This window comes from Sapajus apella, unplaced genomic scaffold, assembly GCF_009761245.1.
Source record: "Sapajus apella isolate SASKATOON/1434 unplaced genomic scaffold, GSC_monkey_1.0 scaffold49, whole genome shotgun sequence".
Taxonomy (NCBI): Eukaryota; Metazoa; Chordata; class Mammalia; order Primates; family Cebidae; genus Sapajus; species Sapajus apella.
The window spans coordinates 947201-972390 of NW_022436989.1; the positions used below are offsets into that span (position 1 = coordinate 947201).

A 25190-nucleotide genomic window follows, 5' to 3' on the forward strand; every position below is an offset into this window, starting at 1 on the left:
CCTCCTGAATAGCTGGGATTACAGGCATGCACCATCATGCCCAGCTAATTTTTGTATTTTTAGTAGAGACGGGGTTTCACCTTGTTGACCAGGATGGTCTCGATCTCTTGACCTCGTGATCCACCCGCCTCGGCCTCCCAAAGTGCTGGGATTACAGGCTTGAGCCACCGCGCCCGGCTAATTACTCTTTTAAAATAATTAATATAATAAATATTGATTTAATACTATATTAAATATAATTATGATTAAAAAAAATGAATAACCTTGACTGGAAAGCAGAAACATGAGCCTTATAGCAAAGGCCAACCTTGAGCCTGTGGAAGGAGGCTGTTGAAGAGTCTGTTAGTTCTTCCTGGGGAGCCTGTCCTGCTCACACCAGCCATGAAAGGAGCCCTTTTTACCGACAGAAGCTACAAGGCCCTGGAGAGCTGAGGATCCCCAGGCTGATGTGGCTGGTCTTGGGATAGGAGGAGGATTGTGATGCCCTTTCTGAGGGTGTAATTGGTATTGTCCTGGGACTATTGAAATAAAATTCTAAATTTCCAGTTCCTTCCTCACACACTCAAACTCCAACTTCCCTTCTCCAGTTTACAACATTATTATTATTTATCAAATAATTTCAAATTTAGGTTAAAAGTAACTTTATTCTATAGGAGTATTGCAATAGGAAAGGACCAAATATAAGATCTGTAAGCATCTCAAAGGTTAGGCAGAAAAGAGCTTTCTTTCGTAGGGAGGAGCAAACATGATTAGAAAGGAGCTGGGCGGGGGAGAGCAGGATGGAGGTGGCAGAATCAGATCCTGATCAGAGACTGTTTCACCCTGAAGTGGCCCTGTTCTTAGGAAAGGTATAAAAAGGGGGCGTATGTTGGCTGAGGCTGAGTGTGAGTCAGAGTTCGGGGGCCTGAGGGAAGGAGAGAAACTTATGCAAAGTTGAATAACAGATATTTTGTTCTGACTACTGAAAAGTGCTCATCTAATTGTTTAAGAGACAAAAAAAAAATGAGAATTTGCAGAGTTTGTGTCTGGTTTTGTGAGAGGTAAAAAAGGAAGCATCATCTAAGTCACAATGAAAAGGAAGTTTCTTTGCAGCAAGCTGCTCTTGATACTTCCAAATGATAGGGGATTTCTTCAATCACAGCCGTTTACCAGGGTTACCCGCCTGCCCTGCCTTTCCCTGCCTCTTTGCTCACCCTATACATTTTTTCCCTTTGGCTGTTTCTGAGTTGTATCCTTTATAATAAACTGGTAAACATAAAGTGATTTGCTGAGTTCTGTGAGTAGTTCTGTCAAATTATTAAGCTTGAGGAGGGGGTTATGGAATCTGTAGTTCATAGGTAGTTGCTTGGAAGTATAGATGGCCCCGGGGCTTGGGATGAGCATCTGTAGTGGGGGCAGTGTTGTGGGACTGAGCCCCAAACATGTGGAGTCTGCTCTGACCCCAGTGGTTCCAAATTGAGTTGTACATTCAGGTGTGTTGGAGAATTGGTTGGTGTTCAGCAAACTCCACACATCTGGTGTCAGAAGAAGAGACATCACATGTCAGAACCTCACACTGACCCCAGTGACTGGTCACTGGTGAGAATTGAGACCCTGGAGGCCGGAGAGTTTTCACGCTGTGAGGGGGACAGTCAGGAGTGTGGAGCTCCCAGAATTACATGTCCTGGTTGCTGAGGTTCTCCTCATTTACTGCTTAGGAGCGAGCCACCTCGTCACAGTGACGGTGATCCCTAAGCTTGTGAGCGTGTTTCAGTTACTGAGTAAGGACTTCCGTGTACACTGTGCATGAAACAGGCTGTTTTTCTGAGCTGCTGTTTTTTGTTTTGTTTTTATGAAATCTTGCTACCATATAACTAGTTTGCCCAAGTGTTTAAGAATTAGATTCCATGATTTGAATATAAAATTCGTATTTTCTTGTTTGAAAATCCAAGTTAATAGATGTGATCTGAAAAAGCAAAGATAACTGTTGAAATTATTTTTTGCTAAATTCAAATAATAAGAATATAAACAGTCATGGATTTACCACCCAGGGGAAGAAAGAGGCCTTGGGCAGTTCTGTGTCTCCCTGATCTCATCTGTCTTCTGCCCATGGAGGTGATCACAGTCCCGATTCTTTTTTTTTTTGAGTGAGAGTCTTGCTCTGTCACCCAGGCTGGATGTCAGTGGTATGATCTTGGCTCACTGCAGCCTGCACCTCCTGGGTTCAAACAATTCTCCTGCTTTGGCCTCCGAGTAGCATAGATTACAATCGCCCACCACCGTGCCTGGCTAATTTTTGGGGGGTTTCACCATGTTGGTAAGCTGGTCTTGAACTCCTGCCCTCAAATGATCTACCGGCTTGGCCTCCCCAAGTGCTGGGATTATAGGCATGAGCCATCGCACCTGGCCTCTTATTTTATTCTTTGTATTTTGTGCACACATGTTGCTTTCTGAGGGTGGTTGTGCGGGGGTGTTGTCAACCAGTTCACTCACCCATTCTGTTGCTTACAGGACTTGCGTTGTTTCAAGTTTGTTTCTGATGTGGTTGATGATGTTATTCTTGGTTTTGTCCCCAAGTGCTAACAGTTTATAAATTTATTACTTATTGGAAAAAATTGCTGGGTTGTAGATGATGGAAAAATTCATATTTACTAGGAACTGCCATTGGAATATATGGATTTGCTCCTTTACTATTCATGCCTGTGCTTTTCTTCCTTTTCAGTATTTATTCAGGCCAGATGGGGTGGTTCACACCTGTCATCTCAGTGCTTTGGGAGACTGAGGTAGGAGGATCACTTGAGGCCAGGAGTTTAATACCAGCCTGGCAATATAGCAAGACCCCCATCTCTACAAAAAAAAATAGTTGGGCATGGTGGTACGTGGCTAGGTACTGGGGTGCCTGAGGGAGGAGGATTGCTGGAGTCTAGGAGTTTGAGGTTACAGCGAGCTTTAACGGAGCCACTGCACTCCATCCTGGGTGACAGATACCTGATCTTTTAAAGAAAACTTGTTTATTTCTGTGTGATTATATGTTGCTTTTTACTGATTACCATTAGCTTTGAGCATGTTTTTGTGTGTGGTCTTTCATCTTCTTTGAAATAGTTTTTCATTGCTTTCTCACATTTTACCTGTTTCCATGTTTATTGCTTTAGTTCCTTGTGGGTGTATATGTTTTGTAAAACATACTCCAAACACTAATCCATATTCATTTGTAAAGACTATAAATGTTTTCTTCCAGGTTGTATTTTGTTTTTCACTGCATTCTACAAGTTGATGGACAGTTCTTAATTTTAGAACTGTTGAACTTGTCAGTCTTTTCTTTGGTGCTATTTTCTCACGTAAGAACCTGATAGGTAGGAGGGCATGTTGAGCTCACAGAGTTAACTCTTGGGGTCCCCTGCCTCATCACCAGGGACGGATCCCCACTGGAGCTGTATTTCAGGAGTCAGAGTCTGGCTCCTAGGCTTGGAATATATTTAATTTTTCGAATGTGGGTTTTCATTGTGAACTGTGGATGAAGCAGGCTCCTCTTCTGCCAGTTTAAACATTTGCTTTTCTTCTCTTTTAATTTCTATATAAACTGTTGCTGCCATATAACTGTAGTTTTTCCATGTATTTGATAAATTTAGTTCTTTGTCGGTGTGTTTTTATTTTTTTGGTTGAATATGAGTAGATTGAGGAATAGGGTTTGAGGAAGCCGTGGCTATGGGCCAACAGCCTCCTCCCAGATTACAAAGCCTGGTCTGGGCAACCCTCCTTTTCTTAGGTCACAGAGTCTGTGCTTCCCCTTGCAAATTTGTGATCCTATGTTCAGGAGGAAGAAGTGGGAAGAGTTTAAGGACTGCAGGAAGACAACAAGGCCCACTGTGGAAAGCCAAGACCAAGTTTGGCTTTCATGCAAATGTACCCCACGGGGGCCCTTCCCCCAGCTCTCTGGGTGAAGCTGTGCCTGAATAGGGCTGTAGCCAAAAACCTGTGATTCTGACCTAATTTAGTCACATGTTTGGTAGCATCCCCTCTCACTCACAGATGGAAGGGACAGGCCTGGGAGTCCTGTATCGTCAGGGGCACTGAGTTGGCATATCCAGTCACCTGCAGTCAAGAGGAGGTGGCCTGCCACAATCTGTCTGGGCACTGCCTTTGTGCCTACCCACTGAGCTTGTGGTCTGATCTCCATGGCCGTTTCCTGGGCTCTAGAGGGCCCCAGGTGACTCTGCTGCGGTCTCTGTCACCTTGTGACTTGCAGGTACTGATAGATCCCTAGGAAGAAATTTAGGATACCCCAGGAGCCAGAAGTGTGCAGGGCCCGGCCTTCCAAGAAGTGGGTGAGGTGTGGGTAAAACCTGCTGTAAACAGCTGCGGCAGGACCCAGGTCACCCTGCTGTCAGCTCCGGAGTCTGCAGCCCCTCGTCCTGGCTGGTGCAGCCTGGCCCACAGTATCCTCTGGCTGTAGGGTGGGGACTGGGTCTGCACTTGGGACCCGGGCATCCTGAAGCAACAACAAAAGGGTCATCAGGAGAGTCCCTACTTGCTGGGGAAGGGGCGTTCATGCAGGAGGAGCTTGTGGTTCCTGTGTTTCCCAGTTCCTCCCTACTGTTAAAAATTAAACAGAGGCACCTTTAAATTGTAAAGAGTTTATTTGAACACAGTGATTCCTGAATCGGGGAGCACTCAGCCATGGTTTGTGATTTGAAGGCCCACCCGAGGGCTTGATGGAAAGGCTTTTGTAGAGTGGATGAGAAAAGAAACCAAATTAAACAATTGGTTGCAGTTACATAGTCCTCTTATTTGGACTGTTCCCTAGGTATTTTCTTGTTCTGTAATCAGAGATTAATTGAAAGTTTGTGGTTAAACCTGTATTTTCTTGTGAGTTATTGACAAGAGTTGCATTTGAATTAGACTTCATTAATTCACATTATCCACTATTTGCCCTTTATTATACATTTCAAATATACACATAGATTTAATATTTTTTCACTAAGTTGTGGATGTCTTTTTTTTTTTTTTTTTTTTTTTTTTGAGACATTGTCTCACTCTGTTGCTCAGGCTGAAGTGCGGTGTCGTGATCTCAGCTCACCACAGCCTCCACCTCCTGGGTTCAAGTGGTTCTCCTGCCTCAGCCTCCCGAGTAGCTGGGACTACAGGTGTGTGCCAACACGACCAGCTAATTTTTGTTTCTAGTAGAGATGGGGTTTCACTATGTTGGCCAGGCTGGTCTCGAACTCCTGACCTCATGATCCACCCACCTTGGCCTCCCAAAGTGCTGGGATTATAGGCATGAGCCACCATGCCCAGCCGTGGATGTCATTTTTTGAGACTTGTTGTTTTGGTTGTGAATGTTGCACATGATGGGGAAGGAAGGATCATCTCCCACTCTTCCACTGTAAAGTAATCTAGTTGCCTCTCTTCCTTTTGTCTTCACTGAGTGCAGATACTTTATCAGGATGTCTTTGGGTTGAGGGTTGCTTTCACACGGTGATATAGCCAAGCCACCTGTCTTTTCATGGTCCTGGGCTTCAGAACTGCCTGGCCATGACCCACATGCCCACAGTGGCCGTGACTCATGAGGCATCCAGTGAAATCAGACCTTGCGTCATCTCCGAGGACAGGCTGGGTGATGGGAGTGGAGCCTCACTGGGGATCACCTGTATTCCTTGGAGCTGCTGTGCCCTTCATTTAAGAAGCTAATGTCTTAGACAGTCAGATTTTCTCTCCTCAATCTTTTTTTTTTTTTTTTTTTTAATAAAAACTGGCAAATTTATTCCACAGGGGCCCATGTTTAAGAAGCTGAAGCTAAAGGTGGGAGAGGAGACCTTTCCTCCCTTTTCCTTTCTCCCTCATCTTATTTTCCCCACGGGGTGAAAAATGACCCAGGGCCTCAAACCACCCCCCCCCACCCCCGCCACCGACAAAGAAATTGAGGTTCCAAAAAGTTACAGCATTTTAATTTCACTTAGAAAAGGGGGAGGAGCAAGAGCAAAGGGAGTCCCTGGAGTGGGGAGAAGCGCCCCAAGCCAGGTGGGACATCCCCCTCCCCTCAAATGCTGCCTCCAACGCGGCAGGCCTGGGCTATAGCATTTAAAAACTCCACAGCCCATTTTATAAAACAAAACAAACATTTCCACACAAAAAAGTGTGGTATATATAAATTGGTGAATTACAGAAATTCACCAAAACATCAGTTTGTTTCTTGCAAGATGAAGAATTTGTTAGATTGGATAAGTCTTTGCTATTTTCTGTTATCTGCATTTTGCACATGAATGCTAAAACTGTAAAACAACCTTACCCGATCACTGTGGCTAGGATTTCCAATACTGTGTTGAATGGAGTGATAAAAGCAGGTATTCTCTACAGCTCTTTCCTGATCTTGGGAGGAAAGGGTTGTTTGTTTGTTTTGGTATTTCACCATTGATTATGATGTTAGTGTTGGTTTTTCATACACAACCTTTTTCATATTGTAGTTTCCTTTTAGTCCTAGTTTGTTGTGTTTTTACCATGAGTGGGTCTTAATAACTTGCCAAAATGCTTTTTCTACATCAGTTGCAATGGTTATGATATTTCCGTCATTTTGCCAATGTCATGTATTACATTGATTGATTTTCATATATTGAGCCATTCTTTCATTTTAGGGATAAATCTCACTTGGTTTTGGTGTAATCCTTTTATGCTGCTAAATATGGTTTGTTAGTACTTGAGTGAGGATTTCTGCATTAGTAGTTATAAAGAAGATTTGTAGCTTGTTTTCTTGTACTGTCTTTGTCCATCTTTAGTATAATTTTTTTGGCCTCATAGAATGAATTTGGAAGTATTCCTTTCTCTCTCTCTCTTTTTTTTTTTTTTTGGCAGAATTTGAAGAGGCTTGGTATTAATTTTTTTTTATGTTGGGTAGAAGTCAGTAAAACAGGTCTTGGGTTTTTATAATTAAGGGGTTCTGATTACTACATCAAAGTCAAATAACTGTAAGTCTGTTTATATTTTCTAATTCTTCATGACTCAGTCTTGGTACCCTGTGTGTTTCTAGACATTTGTTCACCTCATCAATGTTACTTAACTTGCTGATGTGCCCTTAGAGACTTTTTTTTTTTTTTTTTTTTTGAGATGGAACCTTGCTCCGTCACCCAGGCTGGAGTGCAGTGGTGTGATTTTGGCTCGCTGCAACCTCCACCTCCTGGTTCAAGTAGTGCTCCTGCCTCAGCCTCCCAAGTAGCTGGGATTACAGGTGCACGCCACCATGCCCGGCTAATTGTTTTGTATTTTTAGTAGAGATGGAGTTTCACTGTGTTGGCCAGGCTGGTTTTCACTCCTGACTCAAGTGATCCGCTTCCCTTGGACTCCTAAGTGCTGGGATTACAAGCGTGAGCCACCGTGCCTGGCCAGAGACTTTTTACATAAGATTTAAGACACAGATTTCTTTTATATGTGTTTTACTTTATTGTATGTGTGTTCTGCTTGTTTTGTAAATGTTTATTTTTGGTTCAGGGGTACTTGTACACAATACCAAGCACATGGAATTGACCTAAATGCCCATCAGCAGTAGACTGGATAAAGAAAATGTGGTGTTTACGCTGCAGTGGACCTATGCATGCATATTTCTTTATAGTGGAGTGATTTCTATTTCTATTTGGCTATATACTCAATAATGGGATTGCTGGGTTGAATGGTAGTTCTGTTTTAGTTTCTTTGTGAAATCACCACACTGCTTTCCAAAATGAGTGAATTAAATTCCCACCAGCAGTGTATAAGCTATATACCAGCAGTGTATAGCATTAGGGATATTACACCCTTGTTAGATGCATAGTTTGCAGATATTTTCTCTCACTTGGTAGGTCGTCCATTTACTCTGTTTCTTTTGCTGTGCAGAAGTTTTTTAGTTTAATTACGTCCCATTTGTTAATTTTTTCTTTTCTTTTTTTTTGCTGAAACACTGGCTTAGAATGTTAATTTTTTCTTTTGTTGCAAGCCTTTTCTCCACAACCTCACCAGCATCGGTATTTTGTTTTTGTTTCACTTTATTACTTTTTTTGAGGCAATGTCTTGCTCTGTTAACCAGACTGGATGGAGTGCAGTGGCATGATCTTGGCTTACTGCAGCCGCTGCCTCCTGGGCTCAAGCAGTCATCCCACCTCAGCCTCACGAGTAGCTGGGACTATGGGCGTGAGCTAACAGGCCCAGCAAATTTTTTGATTGTTTTGTGGAGACAGTGTCTCACTATATTGCCCAAGCTGGTCTTGAACTCCTGGGCTAAAATAATCCTCCTGCCTCAACTTCCTTAACTGCTGGGATTACAGACATGAACTACCATGCCCAGGCTATGTTTTTGAGTTTTCAGTAATAGCCATTCTGACTGGTATGAGATGGTATCTCATCATGGTTTTAATTTGCATTACTTTAATGATTAGTGATAATGTTTATTTTTTTCATGTTTGTTGGCTGGATATCTTTTGAAAAGTGTTCATGTCCTTTGCCCACTTTTTAATGTTTCATTTTTGTTTTTGTTTTTTTGCTTGTTTATTTAAGTTTCTTATATATTCTAGATATTAGACCCTTGTTAGATGCATAGTGTGCAGATATTTTCTCTCACTTTGTAGGTTGTCCATTTATTCTGTTAGTTTCTTTTGCTGTGCAGAAGTTCTTTAGTTTAATTAGGTCCTGTTTGTCAATTTTTTCTTTTGTTACAATCGCTTTAGGCATCTTCATCATGAAATACTTGCCAGGTCCTATGTCCAGAATGGTATTTTCTAGGTTATCTTCCAGGGTTTTTATATCTTTAGGTTTTACATTTAAGTCTTTAATTCATCTTAAATGTATATTTGTATATGGTATAAAGAAAGAGTCCAGTTTTAATCTGCTGCATATGGCTAGCCAGTTATCCTAGCACCATTGTCAAATAGGGAGTCCTTTCGTCATTGCTTGTTTTTGTTGATTTTGTCAAAGATCAGATGGTTGTAGGTGTGTGGCATTATTTCTGGGCTTTCCATTCTGCTCCATCAGTCTATGTGTCTGTTTTTGTACCAGTACCATGCTGTTTTGGTTACAGTGGCTTTGTAGTATAGTTTGAAGTTGGTTAATATGATGCCTCCAGACTTCATTCTTTTTGCTTGGCTATGCAGGATCTTTACTGGTTCCACATGAATTTTAAAATAGTTTTATCTAATTTGGTGAACAATGTCATTGGTAGTTGGATAGGAATAGCATTGAATCTAAATTGCTTTGGGTAGTTGGACCATTTTAGCAATATTAAATCTTCCTGTCAATGAGCGTGGAATATTTTTCCATTCATTTATATCATCTCTTTTTTTTTTTTTTATCAGCATCTTGTAACTTGTAGAGATCTTTCATCTCCTGGATAGCTGTATTCCTAGATATTTTATTCTTTTTGTGGCTGTTGTGAATGAGATTGCCCTCCTGATTCTACTCTTAGCATGGATATTTTTGGTGTATAGAAATGCTACTAATTTTTGTACATTAATTTTTTTATCCTGAAACTTTGGCAAACTCATTTATCAGGAGCTTTTCAACAGAGACTGTGGGGTTTTTTGGGGTTGAGGATCATACCATTTACAAACAGAAGTTTGATTTCCTCTCCTTCTATTTGATTTCTTTCTCTTCCTTGATTGCTTTGGCTAAGACTTTCAGTAATAATGTTTTAGGAGTGGTAAAAGAGGGCATCCTTGCCTTGTTCCAGTTTACAAGAGGAATGTTTCCAGCTATTGCCTATTCACTGTGATGTTGCCTGTAGATTTTTCTGTAGGGTGCTAGCCCCCACACTCCCGAGTTTGGTGGTGACAAAGGAATGAGAAAAAGATTAAGAATCAAAGTGGGACCAGGGGACCATCACTTGTAATGCAGGCAGTGAAGGCCCTGAGCTCTGGTTTCCACAATATTTATTGAACACAATCACTTGTATCTGTAGTGCAGGTGGCAGGGTGAATCAGAGAAAGGGAGGCCATGCATCAAACATAAGATCGATAGCAGTGGCAGTTTATGTGAGTTTCTCAAGAACTAAAAGCGTATGCTCATCAGTAGACAGTGCAGCTGGTGGGAGGGGCTTAGCAAGAAGCCTACAGGCCTGGTTACATTTCAGTGCTTCAAGGGAGTGTGATGTCCTTGGGCACTGTGTTTAGAATATCAGAGCTTAGGTCACTCTGTTCCTGGGGACATGCTGGCAATAGAGAGGCCTTCCTCCCCAGAGGCCTCCTGTGGCTTCCGCAGTTTATTGTTCCCGATTTCTTTCATACATTACTTATAACCAGTTTACGTAGGCTCACTGTAAACCCTTCTCCACTGCTGCTGCCCCCAACATTTGTTATATATAGTTCTTATTATTTTGAAGTATGTTTCTTCAGTGCCTAGTTTGTTGAGGGTTTTTAATATGAAGGGATGTTAAATTTTATCAAGAGCTTTTTTTGCATCTATTGAGATGAACATGTGGTTTTGTTTTTAGTTCTGTTTATGTTGTGAATCACATTGACTTTCGTATACTGAACTGTTAACATCCCAGGGATAATGCCTACTTAATCATTGTGGTGGATTAGTTTTTTGGTTTGTTTCTGGATTTGGTTTGCTAGTATTTTGCATCTGTGAACTTTCACATCTGTGTTCATCGAGGATATTGGCCTGAAGTTTTTTTTTTCCTTGTTATATGCCTGCCACATTTCGATTTCAGAATGGTGTTGGTCTCACAGAATGAGTGAAGGAGTTTCTCCTCTTTAGTTTCTTGAAATAGTTTCCGAAGAAATGTATTACCTCTTAATACATCTAGTAGACTCTTCTTAATATGTATGGTAGAATTTAACTGTGAAACCATCTGGTCCTGGCTTCTCTGTTTGATAGGTTTATTATTAGTGATCAAAATTTTTTTTTTTTGAGATGGAGTTTTGCTCTTGTTGCCCAGGCTGGAGTGCAATGGTGCAACCTCAGCTCACTGCAAACCTCTGCCTCCCGGGTTCAAGCAGTTTTCCTGCCTCAGCTTCCTGAGAAGCTGGGATTACAGGCATGTGCTACCACACCCGGCTAACTTTGTATTTTTAGTAGAGAGGGTTTCTCCATGTCAGTCAGGCTGGTCTTGAACTCCTGACTTCAGGTGATCTGCCCACCTTGACCTCCCAAAGTGCTGGGATTACAGGCATGAGCCACTGTGCCCGGCCAGCCACAGTACCCAGCCAGCTACCATGCCCGGCCTACTGATTAAATGTTCTGTTCAGGGATTCTGTTTCTTCCTGGTTCAATCTTGAAGGTTTTGTGTTTCCAGGAATTTATTCATTTTTCTAGATTTTCTAGCCTGTATGCATTGAGAACTTTGTAATAGCCTCTGAGGGTTTTTTAAAAAAGTTTTTGTGAGGCTGGTGGTTATATCCTTTTTGTCACGTCTGATTGTGTTTATATGGACGTTCTCTCTTTTTCTCTCCTTTATTAGTCTAGCTAGCAATCTGTCTATTCTTTCAGAAAATTGACTCCTGAACTTGTTGATCTTTTGCATTTTTTTGGTCTCACTTTTTAAATTTCATCTCTAATTTTGTTTTTTGTCTTCCGTTGGCTTTGGGATTGGTTCATTCTTGTTTCTGTAGTTCCTCTAAGTGTAGTGTTAGGTTGCTAATTTCAGATCTTTCAAAGTTTTTGATGTGGCCATTTAGTGCTATAAACTCTCCTCTTAACACTGCCTTAGCAGTGTTCCAGAGATTCTTGTATGTTGTAGCTTTGTTCTCATTAGTTTCAAATAATTTCTTGATTTCTCCCTTAATTTCATTTTTTTTCCCTTTGGATTTGTTGAGGATTTTCTTTTTTTTAATATATATATATTTTTTAAAGATGGGGTTTCACCATGTTGGTCAGGCTGGTCTTGAACTCCCAACCTCAGGTGATCCGCCCGCCTTGGCCTCCAAAGTGCTTGGATTACAGGTGTGAGCCACCGTGCCTGGCCTGAGGATTGTTTTATGGCTGTGTGGTTGGTTTTAGAGTACATGCCATGTGCAGGTGTATTTCTTAGAATCCCTGGATTGGGAGCCAAGGCTCAGTTTACCACTCCTGGGCTGGTATCAGGCCCCGGCTTTGTTCTCTGGCCCCTTGAGATTAGGAACCTGCTGCACTGCAGAGGCCAATGTGTTCCTGGAACACTGGGCACAGCACTCCAATGGGTAGTGTTGGCCAAAGTGCTTCACCCAGTGGTGGCAGCAGGACCCTGCTCACTCACACATGCCAGCAGCAGCAGCAGCCATGAGGCAGGGTGTATGCATGTTGGGTGGGATACTGGTGGCAGTGGGGCTGCAGAATTCCTGCACGTGATCACAGCAGCGGCAGTGGTGGGAGTGGTACGCCGATAGGTGGGGGCTGCCAGCCTCTGTGTGTGCATTCACACTGGCAGCAGTGGCTGCATGGCAAATGCAGGGGACTTGGTTTGCCAGTGCCCATGAATAAATTTGCAGCAGCATTGGCAGCATGGCCAAGAGGGGGTATGCTTAATTTGGCAGCAGGGGTGTGGTGGGGTGCATGTACACACGCCAGCAGGGGAGGGGAGTGGTCCACATGTGTGTGCCGGCAAAGCTGGGGGGAGTGGCCATGGGCAAGTGTGTGCTGGCAAAACAGCGTGGAGGTGGGTGTGGTGGGGACAGGCTGCGGGTGGGCTGTGTCAGTGGGGTCTGCTCTGCTTTAGCTCTGCAAGGTCAGATGCAGTTTGCCAGTGAAGAAGCTATAGTGAGGGCCCCCAGGAAGCACCCCAGTTGAGCATCTGAGACTATATTGCAAGTAGGCATGGCCAGGTGGGGGTCCCTGGGGAGCACCACAGACAGGATGCCACTGAGTCAGACTGGTCCTTTGTCATGGGCAAGACTGTCCTCTTCTGTCCAGGTGCAATAGTTCCCCTAAGACTAAAGTCCCCTAGAGGTGCATGGTCAGTATTAAGGGATGGCCAGCCCTGGCCATGCTCTGCTGCCAGTGTTCTACACAAACTCTCTGGGTTCTGCGCGGCCTAGAGTCCTGTCCCACCACCTCTCTAAGCAGTTCTTGATGCCAGCTCAAGTGTTTATGGGGTCCCCTGCTGCCAGGAATCCAGGAGCCCATGATGAGAGTGGCTCACTCCTCACCTGTTTACCTTCCTCCCTCCTCAGGAGTCACTAGGGCCATGAATGAGCTTCCGTGCAGTAGCCCCGTGCAGGGTTCCCAGCTTCCGTCCCCTTCAGTCCAGCATCTGTGTTTCCTTCCATCCACTCTCAAGGCCTGCCTTCTGAACACCTGCTCAGAATACACCAGTCTTCCCAGTGTCCCGGTCTCGGCGACAGATGTTCCTCTTGGCTGCATCTGGTCAGTCATCTTGACGTATTCTGCTTTTGTCGATGGGCTGGTAAGGTGTGGTGGGAGGAGAAGCATTTTATTGACTTATGATTAGTTTCATTTTTAGAAAGCCTTTGTGTGCCTGGGTTATGACTTTTACAAGCACTTCTCTGTTTTTACCCCTCTGTTACTGAAGCCTCTAACTGGAGGTTAGAGGCGTAATGGAATTGGGCGTTTCCTTTACCCTGGAGGTTTGGCTCCAGTAAAAATTTCAGCTGGTTAGGCTTTTGAGAAATAGTTTCTGCTTATGACAGAACTATTAAAAAGAAGATAATTCTATGGGCATATTTGCAAACAAGTATATTTTTCTTCTGCTGGAAGCATAAAACAATTTTTCTGTGATCTTCACTGTAAAAGCCTAGTAGAGTTTTTGGAGGTAAAACTCACAAACTTTTAGGAATGCCTAAGACTGGCTACCCTGGAGATTGTCTCATTCTTCAGCAACTCACCAATTACAGTTTAGTTTTCATGCACATGAACTGCTTCCCACAGGGATTTCTTATGATTTTCTGGTTTAGTAAGTTGTGATTATTTGGATTCATCAATGTCTCAAATTTGAGAGGATGGCTTGCCCTGTGAGTTCGATTCTCAGATGAATCTAAGAGTGTGATTTTTTTTTAGTTTGTTTGCTTGTTCCTTTTGCAGATGTGAATTGTCACCTTCCATATCTTTATCTGTGAGATTGGAAACCAGAAGTGTCTCTCCAATTTTTAATGGCTAACTGCTGACAAATTTTGATACTGAACCCTTTTTCTTCCACTTGTGGACCCACATCTGGCTAAGAAAAAAAAAAAACTTAAGTGCTTCCTCCTTTAATGGCAGGAGCAGATTTAACCATGCAAACTCCTGCCCATAAAAGTGAATTCTGATCCTAGCTTCTCACCTAACCTCAATAAAAACACCGGGTGCCTGGCCTTTTTTCTTCCTCACTTAACCACCTTGAGAGGCCTGCTACTCTCCCGATAAAAGTCAAAGCCACATCTCTGCAGGTGACCATAACAGTTGGTACCAGAAGCAGCATGTACAGACATTGCCCATCACCCTGTAAGTCTGTCTTCCCTTGCTCCGACTTACCAGCCTGCCCTGCCAGATGTCCAGCATGCACTTTGACCTGCTGCTTGCTGAGGAGTTAGTGTTTTATGTCGCCTTGCTCTGTTTCTTTCTTAGTGCCAAATCTGTGAATTAAAACTCAGATTGCCACATTACAGGACACTGTTTGTAATAGTTTTTTAAAACAATTCAATTTTTTGTTATGAAATATAGTATAAAAAAGAATGAGCCGGGCGCGGTGGCTCACGCCTGTAATCCCAGCACTTTGGGAGGCCGAGGCGGGTGGATCACGATGTCAAGAGATCGAGACCATCCTGGTCAACATGGTGAAACCCCGTCTCTACTAAAAATACAAAAAATCAGCGGGGCATGGTGGCGCGTGCCTGTAATCCCAGCTACTCAGGAGGCTGAGGCAGGAGAATTGCCTGAACCCAGGAGGCGGAGGTTGCGGTGAGCCGAGATCGAGCCGTTGCACTCCAGCCTGGGTAACAAGAGCGAAACTCCCTCTCAAAAAAAAAAAAAAAAAAGAATACAACTTTTTCATAATTTTTAGTAATTAGAAACATCTGCACTTTGGGACACTGAGATGGGAGGATCGATTGAGCCTAGGAGTTTAAGACCATCCTGGGCAAAGTAGTGACATCTCATTTCTACAACAAAAGTAAAAAAATTAGCCAGCAATGGTGGCACGTGCCTGTAGTCCTAGCTACTTTGGGGGCTAAGGTGGGAGGATTGCTTAAGCCTGAGAAGTAGAGGCAGGACTGATCCCTGGTCATGCCACTGCACTCCAACATGGGCAACAGAGCAAGACCTTGTCTTGAAAAAAAATCACTGAAATTGTCATCATGATTTATAACTGAGCCTTGCAGAGTCTTTAGAGTTTACTGTTGGTCACCTCCCAGACTTATTTTCATCTTGCCTCTCAGATGACTACCCTACTGATTCTTTGGCTGTTTTTCATATTTTTTCAATTCATTTGTTTTTAGTTTTGCCTTTGAACTTTCAATAAATATTAGTGAAATTAAAATAAAAAGGTTTGTCAGTGGTTTCCTTGCCTCATTGTGTTTTACACGTTAGTATCTGAGGCTGTGTGCTATCCACTTTTACTCATCCATTTCAGTGGGTTGTGCTTTTTCAAGATTTTTTTTGTTTTTGTTTTTTTTGTTTTGTTTTGTTTTGGAGGAAAATACTGCTTCTGTCATTATATGCCAGTCTCCAAAAATGCACAATAAATTTTCTGGACACAAGAGAAAAATTCCTGGACTGTAGATTGTGGTAAAGTTCAAATTACTGGAAATAGCAATGGGGTATATTCACTGCCTTTGCCTTAATTTGTGTGTTTGTTTGGTATGGTAATCACCATTTGAGATTCTCTAATTTTCATTCTTCTAAAGAATGTGAACTATTATCTACATGCCATATTATTTGGCTATTTCATTACCAAGGAAATGGATCTCTTTCTGTAGAAAGAGATTTCTATTTTCCCTTTTATGTATGTTTTGCTGATTTTCCCATTTTAAATCACATTTTGTTCATTTTTACTCTGCATACTAATTTTTTTATATTGCATGGATTGCAGGTTTTTTACTATTTTTTGTGTTTTAATTCCCCTAATTTTAATATATTTGAATTTGTCAGTCTCTATTGTTTACTTCTTTTCTCCTATTTGTCAAAAAAAAAAAAAACCTTGTCTGTGACTTCTGCAAGTGGTCTAGTTGTGCTTTTCATGTTTGAATATACAACAGAATGATAATTGTCCACCTAATAGAGGTCAGTACAATCCTTTTTTTTTTCAATTAAATACCAGTTAGCTTTATTCCATGTTTAAAGTCCTTGATACTTCCTTCACTATTCTACAGTGTCTCCTCTGTTACTAGTCAGCTTTCCATATCAATTCCAGCTCATTAAAGACTAAAGTCCTCCTCTTGGTCTGTTTCTTTATCTCTCTACTTATACTACACTGCCCTGAATATTACATTTGAAAATCATTGATGGGTGTTAGGCAAGCCATCCCACTGTTATTCAGAAGGCTGTGATGGTTGTTAGACATTTGTTATTTTTGTAGGTTTTGAAAAGTAGTTTTTGCTGAACTGCTAGAAAGTCTGTTTCAGGCATCTCTGAAAGTTTACATGAATATCTTTTGTAAGAGCTGATATCTAGATGACATTAAGTTTTTTTCTTTGAACACATGCCTTCTTTTCACTTACTCTATTCTGCTTTGACATTTTTCAGTAGAAATTGTAAAATAATTATTTTGGGATTATTGAATATTATTAGTTTTAATTACCTCTTGATTAGATTTGGTCTTGAGTGAACCCGCTTGCAAGCTTCTACATGTTTTCTCTTGGTGTAACCACATGGATTGGGCTCAATTTCCCAATTAAAAAGTTGTGACATCATATATGAGCTGTTGTCTACAGGGAAGCTCATCAGATGTTCCGTGCTCAGAGTATGTTTTTGTTTGTTTATTGAGGCTGATCCCCTAGCCACCACTGCTACAATAACAAAATCATAGACTTTTGGAAGGAAAACAGGAGTTCAGCAAGTACCAGATTGCTTAGATAAACTATTTAGCAACAGTGAGCCGCAGTTATCACTTAGGTTGGCAGGATGGTTAAGTTCCCTTGATACCAGCAAAGGTTGAACTTAGTAGCAGGTATTTCTAAGGATAAGTAGTCTTGTGACTGCTAATATTAACTCTCTTATACATACCAGATACTAAGACTTTGTTATAATATGTACTATAGGTATATTCTATAAAGAAAAATTATAACAGCAAATATTACTCCCTGGATCCCCCAACAAAAAGGGTATTCCTTTGCTGCTTCCTTGCTGATTAGTTCAACTTTAACCTGCTGTGTAGAGAAAGTAAGTGTAGACAGAGTCGTAGTTCTAATGACTAAGCTGTGGAATAAATAAATGTTCACCACAGAGTCAGGTGAACATCTTATGAATTGACTATATATTTCCAGTGCTTTCAGTCTCATCCATCCTCCTCTACCAAAATGTGGACTGTTTTAGAACTCTGTTGCCTTTGAGGATGTGGCTGTGAACTTCACCCAGGAGGAGTGGGCTTTGTTGGATCCTTCCCAGAAGAATCTCTATAGAGATGTGATGCAGGAAACCTTCAGGAACCTGGCTTCTATAGGTAAGAATCACAATATTTCTTTAGTCAATCAGAGAGTAAATATTTCATGGTTTTCAGTGTTGTTCCATTATTTGGAATGTACAAAGGGAACACTTTGCTAAATGAATAAGGCATGGACCCAGCGTGCAGTGACTCTTGTTTCTTAGTCTGTTTTTAATTGTTATAGCAGAATACCTGATCCTGGGTAATTTACAAAAATAATTTTATATTGATTTATGGTTCTAGTGGCTAGAAAGTCCAAGGTTGCATCTGGTAAGGACCTCGTGACATGAAGCAGAAGGGAGTGGTCATGTGTAAAGGGATCACACTGCGAGAAAGTAAGAGCAGTTCTAGGAAGCTAAACTTGCCTTTGTAACAGCTTGCCCTCTGGTAACTAATTCAGTCTTGCAAGAGTAAGAGAAAACATTCACTCCCAAGCAAGGACATTAATTATTAATAAGGACTCTGTACCCATAACACAAATGATGTTGCCGTGTTGGTGACCAAATTACAGCATTCCTTTTGGTGGGTAAAAACCATATCTCCACCATAGCGCCTAGAATCTAGTAACTTTTCTATAATTTCAAATAATTTGTAATATATTTCTGGGTCTACATTTTAGGAAACAAAGGGGAAGACCAGAGCTTCGAAGATCAGTACAAAAAGTCCTGGAGAAATCTAAGGTAATTTGTACTCACAAGAAGGAGCAGTCCACCTTGGGGACAATTGTAGTATGGTAATCATATGTTTAAAACAAGCAAACAAGACCAGGTGTGGTGGCTTATGACTGTAATCCCAGCACTTTGGGAGGCTGAGGCAGGTGGATCACCTGAGGTCAGGAGTTTGAGACCAACTTGACCAACATGGCGAAACCTCGTCTCTACTAAAGATACAAAATTAGCCAGGCATGGTGGCACATGCCTGTAATCCCAGCTACTTGGGAGGCTGAGGCAGCAGAATCACTTGAATCTGGGAGGCGGAGGTTGCAATGAGCCAAGGTTGCATCCTTGCACTCTAGCCAGGGAAAAAAGAGCAGAACACTGTCTGGGGAGTGAGGAAGCAAACAAAAAAAATTAAGGACAACATCAATTTATTCTCAAAATTTTTACCAAAAATATAAACTTCAGTGTAACATGGATTGTTTTTGCGAAACAGTTCACTTGGACTATTTTGCAAACACTTACAATCCATGTTACACTGAAGTAACATGTGTTTTTAGTCTACTCGCATTGCTATAAAAAAGATACCTAGGCTGAGTAATTCAAAATGAAGAGTTTTATTTGGCTAATGGTTCTCCAGGCTTTCTCAGAAGCATAGAACCAGCGTCTGCTTCTGCTGAGGACCTCAGACAGCTTCCAATCATGGTAGGAGGGGAAGGGGAGATGACATGTCACATGGGGAGAGAAGGAGCAAGAGAGAGGAAGTGCCAAACTTTTATTTTTTTTTGAGACACAGTCTCACTGCGTCATCCAGGCTGGAATGCAGTGGTGCAATCTTGGCTCACTGCAACCTCTGCCTCCCGGGTTCAAGCAATTCTCCTGCCTCAGCCTTTCAAGTAGCTGGGATTACAGGCACACGCCACCACGCCTGGCTAATTTTTGTATTTTTAGTAGAAATAAGGTTTTGCCATGTTGGCCCGGCTGGTCTCAAACTCCTGACCTGAAGTGATCCACCCACCTCAGCCTCCCAAGGTGCTGGGATTACGGGTATGAGCCACTGTGCCGGCCATTTTTTTTAAAAAACAATCTGATCTTTTAGGAACTAATAGAGTAAGAAGTCACTATGACCGCAACAGTGCCACTTATGTGGAATCTGCTCCCATGACCCAAAGACCTCACACTAGGTCATACCTCCAACATTAGGATCAACCTTCAGCATGAAATTTGAAGGGAGTAGATACCCAAACTGTATTCAGTAATAAGAAACTGCATATAAGAATATTACTGTTTTGTTAATAGCTATAAGGGAGGGAGCCATGTTGCAGACTAATCAATCCATTTATGTTCAGTTTGTTTATGGTAGAAAACTTGCACTTTCTCTGATAGGTAGCAATGTCAGTTCAGATTTAGTAATAAAGGAAAATAATTAATAAACCATTAATGATGGGTTTGTCATTTTCTGTAGAAGTCATTTGATAGAGATACTGTGTAAAATTCAATAAATTAGTGTAGAAAAACCTTCAGCCAGATGCCAGATTTTAATCTGAATGAAAAATTCTCTACTGGAGTAAAACCATGTGAATGCAATGTGTGTGAAGAATTCTTCATGTCATTCATCCCTTCATAGGCACATCATATCTCACTCTGGAAACAACCCACATAGGTGTGAGGAATGTAGAGAGAAGCCATGTACATATAAACAGTGTCAGAAAACATCCCTTTCTGTCACAAGGGTTCAGAGAGACACAGTAGTGCACATTGGAAATGGACCTTCTAGCTGTAAAATATGTGAGAAAGTTTTTAATATTCCCAGTTTATTTCAAATACATCAGAGAAATCACACTGGAGAGAAACCCAATGAATGTACGGAATGTGGGAAAGCCTTCGGATTTTCCCGTTCTCTTAATAGACATAAAAGGATTCACACTGGAGAAAAACCCTATGAATGTAAGAAATGTGGTAAAGCCTTCAGTCGTTCCAGTCACCTTCATGACCATGACAGAACTCATACTGGAGAGAGACCCTATGAATGTAAGCAGTGTGGGAAAGCCTTCCGCTATTCCAATGGCCTTCACTACCATGAAAGAACCCACACTGGAGAGAAGCCTTATGTGTGTGTGTGGAGTGTGGCAAAGCATTAAGTTGTCTCAGTTCCTTGCAGGGACATATAAAGGCTCATGCTGGTGAAGAACCGTATGCATGTAAGAAATGTGGGAAAGCCTTCAGATATTCCAGTTCCCTTCAGAAACATGAAAAAACTCATACTGCACAGAAACCCTATGTGTGTAAGAATTGTGGGAAAGTCTACAGATGTTCCAGTTACCTTCATAACCATGAAAGAACTCATACTGGAGAGAAACCCTATGAATGTCAGAAATGTGGTAAAGCCTTTAGTCGTGCTAGTACCCTTTGGAAACATAAAAAAACTCATATTAGAGAAAAGCCCTATAAATGCAAAAAAACATGAAGGTTTCAGTCATTACAGTTCTTGTCAAAAACATGAACAATCACATGCTTGAGAGAAACTCTGTGAATGTAAGGTATAGGACAGTACTTAACTTTCCCAGATTTCTTCAAACACATGAAAGGAATCAAACTGGAGATAAACCCTGTGACCCTATAAGCAGTATGGTAAAGCCTTTAATTTTTCCATTTCTTTCTAAAAACTTGAAAGGATTCACACTGAAGGAAATCCTAATGAATGTATAAAATGTGGTATTGCAGGCATTTGATGGTATAAAAACACCTGCATTCTAGAGAAAAACTATCATTCTAGAGAAGAACTTTATGAATGTCTCAAATGTGGGAATGCCTGCATTTATCCTGTAACTCACTCGAAGACCTATGGTAACACATACTCCAGATTGACCCTATAAATAAAAGAATGCCCACCAGATTGAAACCCTGGTAGCTTGGGAAATACATAAAATTGTGAATTTTAACAGTTACTTTAAAAGTCATGCCGGGCGTGGTGGCTCAAGCCTGTAATCCCAGCACTTTGGGAGGCCGAGGCGGGTGGATCACGAGGTCAAGAGATCGAGACCATCCTGGTCAACATGGTGAAACCCCGTCTCTACTAAAAATACAAAAACATTAGCTGGGCATGGTGGTGCGTGCCTGTAATCCCAGCTACTCAGGAGGCTGGGGCAGGAGAATTGCCTGAACCTGGGAGGCGGAGGTTGCGGTGAGCCAAGATCGTGCCATTGCACTCCAGACTGGGTAATAAGAGCGAAACTCCGTCTCAAAAAAAAAAAAAAAAAAGTCATGTGAAAACTCCTGCTGGAAATAAATTCTGTAAATGTAAGTAATATGGAAAGCCTTATGCAAATTAATTATAGTACAATTCTCAAGAAAATTCACTACGTGAACGAGATGTTTTAGGAGCTATAAATAAGCTGAATTTATCAATTCTCATTTTTAAAGAGCGTCTCTAGAATGTAGATTTTCACTTACTTTGCAAACAAACATAGAGGTGAGACTTCTGTAAGTACTTTTCAAGCAATAGTACAAGAGTTAAATATGTATTTTTATTTTAAAGCTAGTAAATTTTATTTTTCTACCTATTTTAAAGTGTGTTGGGCATGTTCATTTTCTTTATTTTCCTTTTTTCATTCTTTTTTTCTTGCATAGCCATTTAAAAAAAATTTGTGGGTTACATACTAGGTGTGTGAAAGTATTTCTAACATGTATGTGTAAGTTTAACCTCTATGTAGTTGTTTGGTTAATTGGCCATTGATAAATGAGTCTTTGTTAATTGCTGGGATTTTTTTACTGGCTTTATATGGCAGGATTTGTATATTTTCAACACTATTATATATATGTTCCGTTATTTTAGTTGACAAAAACTATTCTCTTTTGGTGTAAAAAAAAGTTTATTTTCTTTGCTAATAAAGAGTTGCTGTCAATTTGTAAGTGTGTAAAGTTTATTATAGAGTATATTCTCGTGAATTATTTTCATCTGTTCTTTACAATGTCATTATTTTTGGCTATTTGCCCAGGTCACATTTGCTTAAGGAGAGAGACCTGTGATAGAAAAGTGTCTTGTGTCTAATCTGAGAAAGAAAGCATCCAGTCTTCCCATCATTTGTGATGTTAGCTGAGGGTTTTAAAAATAAATGCCTTAAAGCAGGTTGAGAAAGTTTTCTGCTGTTCAATATTTATTGAATATTTTATTGTCAAGTGTTGTTGAAGTTTGTCTCTTGGCTTTTGTGCATCTATTTGAATGATCTTGTGGTTTTGAAATTTGTTCTGTTAACATGGTATATTACACTAACTGTCTTTCTAAAATAAGAGATGGCGTCTAACTTTGTCACCCAGGCTGATCTCAAACTCCTGGGCTCCAGTGATTCTCCTGCCTTGGCCTCTCAAAGTGTTGGGATTACAGATGTGAGCCACTGTGCCCAGCCAAATTGACTTTTAGATGCAAAAACAACATTGCTTTTTTGGGGGGTTAAGTCTCTTTTGGTAATGAAATATAAGTTTTTTTATATATTGGTAAATTCAGTTTTGTATCTTTTGAGACTTTTTGCATTTATGTTGAAAGAAATTTGTATAGCCTAGTTTGATTTGTAGTGCTGTATATTATATAGTGTTATTCTGTATATATACAGTGTATTAGTTCATTCCCACTCTATGAAGAAATTTTTGGGACTGGGCAATTTATAAAGGAAAGAGGCTTAATTGACTCACAGTTCAGCATGGCTGAGGAGGCCTCAGGAAACTTAAAATTCTGGCAGAAGGTGAAGGGAAAGCAAGGTACCTTCATAAGATGGCAAAGTACAAGCAGGGGAAATGCCAGACGCTTATAAAACCATCAGATCTCATGAGACTCATTATCATGAGCACTGCATGGGGGAAATCACCCCCATGATTCAGTTACCTCCAGGTGGTCTTGCCCTTGACATATGGGGATTATTACAAGTCGGTGAGATTTGGGTGAGGACATGGGGTGTGTGTGTGTGTGTGTAAGGAGACTTCCATTCTGGAGAGAATTGGGAATCTCACACAGTTGCCTGACAAGTGACTGTTGTGTAGGAAACATGGTATCCTTGTGTTTTCTATGGGACTTTTTTTCTTGCTGCTGTTATGTGCACTTTTCTAATGAGGTGCGTATCCATAGCTCCTCACAGTTTAGGCGCAGATGAGCAAAGAGAAGGGAAATAATCATTTTATATTATTCCCTCCCAAAGGATGGGAGAATACCTCTCTCAATGCAAAACTCCTAGCCAGGGTGGGCTTTCCTTAGCATTGCTGCTTACCAGTATGCTAAAGATATAATCCTGTGATCACAAGGCTTGATGAACTTAGACAAAATGACCTTCATATTGTTGCAGAATTCAAGAGACCGAAGAGATCAGTGAGCTTGCAGAAGGATTTAATTTTAGGTGCACACCAGCTCAGCTCGGATTTGAATCCAAAATGGCTGAGTGCTGAACAAAGACATGAAGTACACAGGGACGGGAAAACAAGTTTGCATCTGCAGAACAAAGACAGCTTATTAAGCAGTGACAGGCACATAACTCGGGCTTACATATGATTTTTGCTGTGCAGCACCGATGCTTATCTGTAGAGCTCAAGGGTTCTGACACGGGCCTCATCTGTTCCCCTCCACCACAGTGCCTAGAAGGCAGGAGTCTGGTCTGTTTAGGCATTTCTCATGATCTTTGCTGTGTTACAGAAACTTAGAGTTATCAGCTATGGAAAATGAGAATTTATAAACTTATAAAACTTGTAAAGCAGGATGCCATTCCACAGGAGGGGGAAGGACTCAGGGAAGGTTGCTTATAGAAGAATAATTTAATTTCTGCCTCCCTTTCCTGGATTAATAGGGATGCTAACGTCAGCATGATTTAGTTGCACTCACTGTAGGCTCAAGTGGTCTTTTTTACTGTGAGTTGCTGGGTTTCTTAACACTTTCCCTTAACCACACAGATAGTCTACACTGTCTGTTACCAGGTAGAGATAGTACCTGAAACCTGTAATTTTACATAAGTGGAAATCTAAAATGTTATAAGATAATTTTTACAGTGAGAAAGGGGAAGAGTATGTGATGTGCCCACGTCTGAAAACCTAATAGCAGATGATTCACAAATCATAATAGAGCATGTCATTTAAAGGCACTCCTTGGCTTCAGACAGGATCAAGTCCCCACCCTGCTCCCATGCAACGTCTGAATTTAGACAAATCACTTACCCTCTCGATGTTTAAGTTCTCATCATGATAATGGCAGCACCTACCTTATAGATCTGTGGAGAATAGAAAGTTAACACATGGGTGCTCATCATAAGTGATGAGTACATTGCAGGGACACTTTAAATGGCATACATTTACATATTGGAAACCTTTTAATCACTGAAAAACATCAAGTAACACTTCTAATGGTGAAACAATGGTTGGTGCAGAATATTGGATTTTGTTTGACATTTTAAATGTAGCTCATGTCTCATGTTCTCCTGCAGGGTCCTGTGGCTCTGAGGGTAAGTGTTAGTCTGTGGGAACTGACAGAACAGCTGCCAAGGACTTGACACTAGGAATAGTCTTATCACAGGTGGCACTCAGCGTCCTGGGGAATTTCTGGCCCTTTCCCATTGTCTCTTCCTGTGTTTCACTGGGTGCAGGTTAAGTTCAGAGAGTTGATTACCAAGCGCCTGACTGTAGGCACCTCCTTACTCCTAGTTCTGCAGACAGTGACGGATTTGGGATGGAAACATTTCCTCGCTGATTTCAGATGCTGACATGCTCGCGGAGTGAGCACGGCTGTTTACTGGCATCACTTGTCTCTTCAGTGTCTTCCAGGTGACCCTGATCAGTACCAGGAACTCCCCGTGGGCAGAGCTTAACGTGAAAGCCCCTGAGCACATATGCCTGTGGTAGATGCTCCAAATTTTGATACTTTTTATTTCTGTGTATTTGACTAGCAAAGTAACATCAAAACAAAGTGTTTGGGATACTGTTGTTTATCCTGACACAACCGGTGTGCCTCAGGCAGCATTGTCGCCATTCCCTGGCGTTTTGTGCTTGAGGATCATGCCCTGGGCCAATGGCTTCAC

The 25190-nt window shown here is 41.4% G+C and overlaps 1 protein-coding gene across 1 annotated transcript in view; it reads left to right on the forward strand.

Annotated features, from left to right (window-relative positions):
- The window catches only part of ZNF124 (zinc finger protein 124), a 29394-nt gene extending 8297 nt beyond the window's left edge, over positions 1-21097 (forward strand). Inside the window, exons 3-5 of the mRNA XM_032242028.1 lie at positions 17377-17503; positions 18105-18165; positions 19769-21097. Coding sequence (XP_032097919.1) covers positions 17377-17503; positions 18105-18165; positions 19769-20282 — 702 coding nt within the window. The 3' untranslated portion in view covers positions 20283-21097. The remainder of the gene's footprint in view (positions 1-17376; positions 17504-18104; positions 18166-19768) is intronic.
- The last annotated feature ends 4093 nt before the right edge of the window (positions 21098-25190 follow it).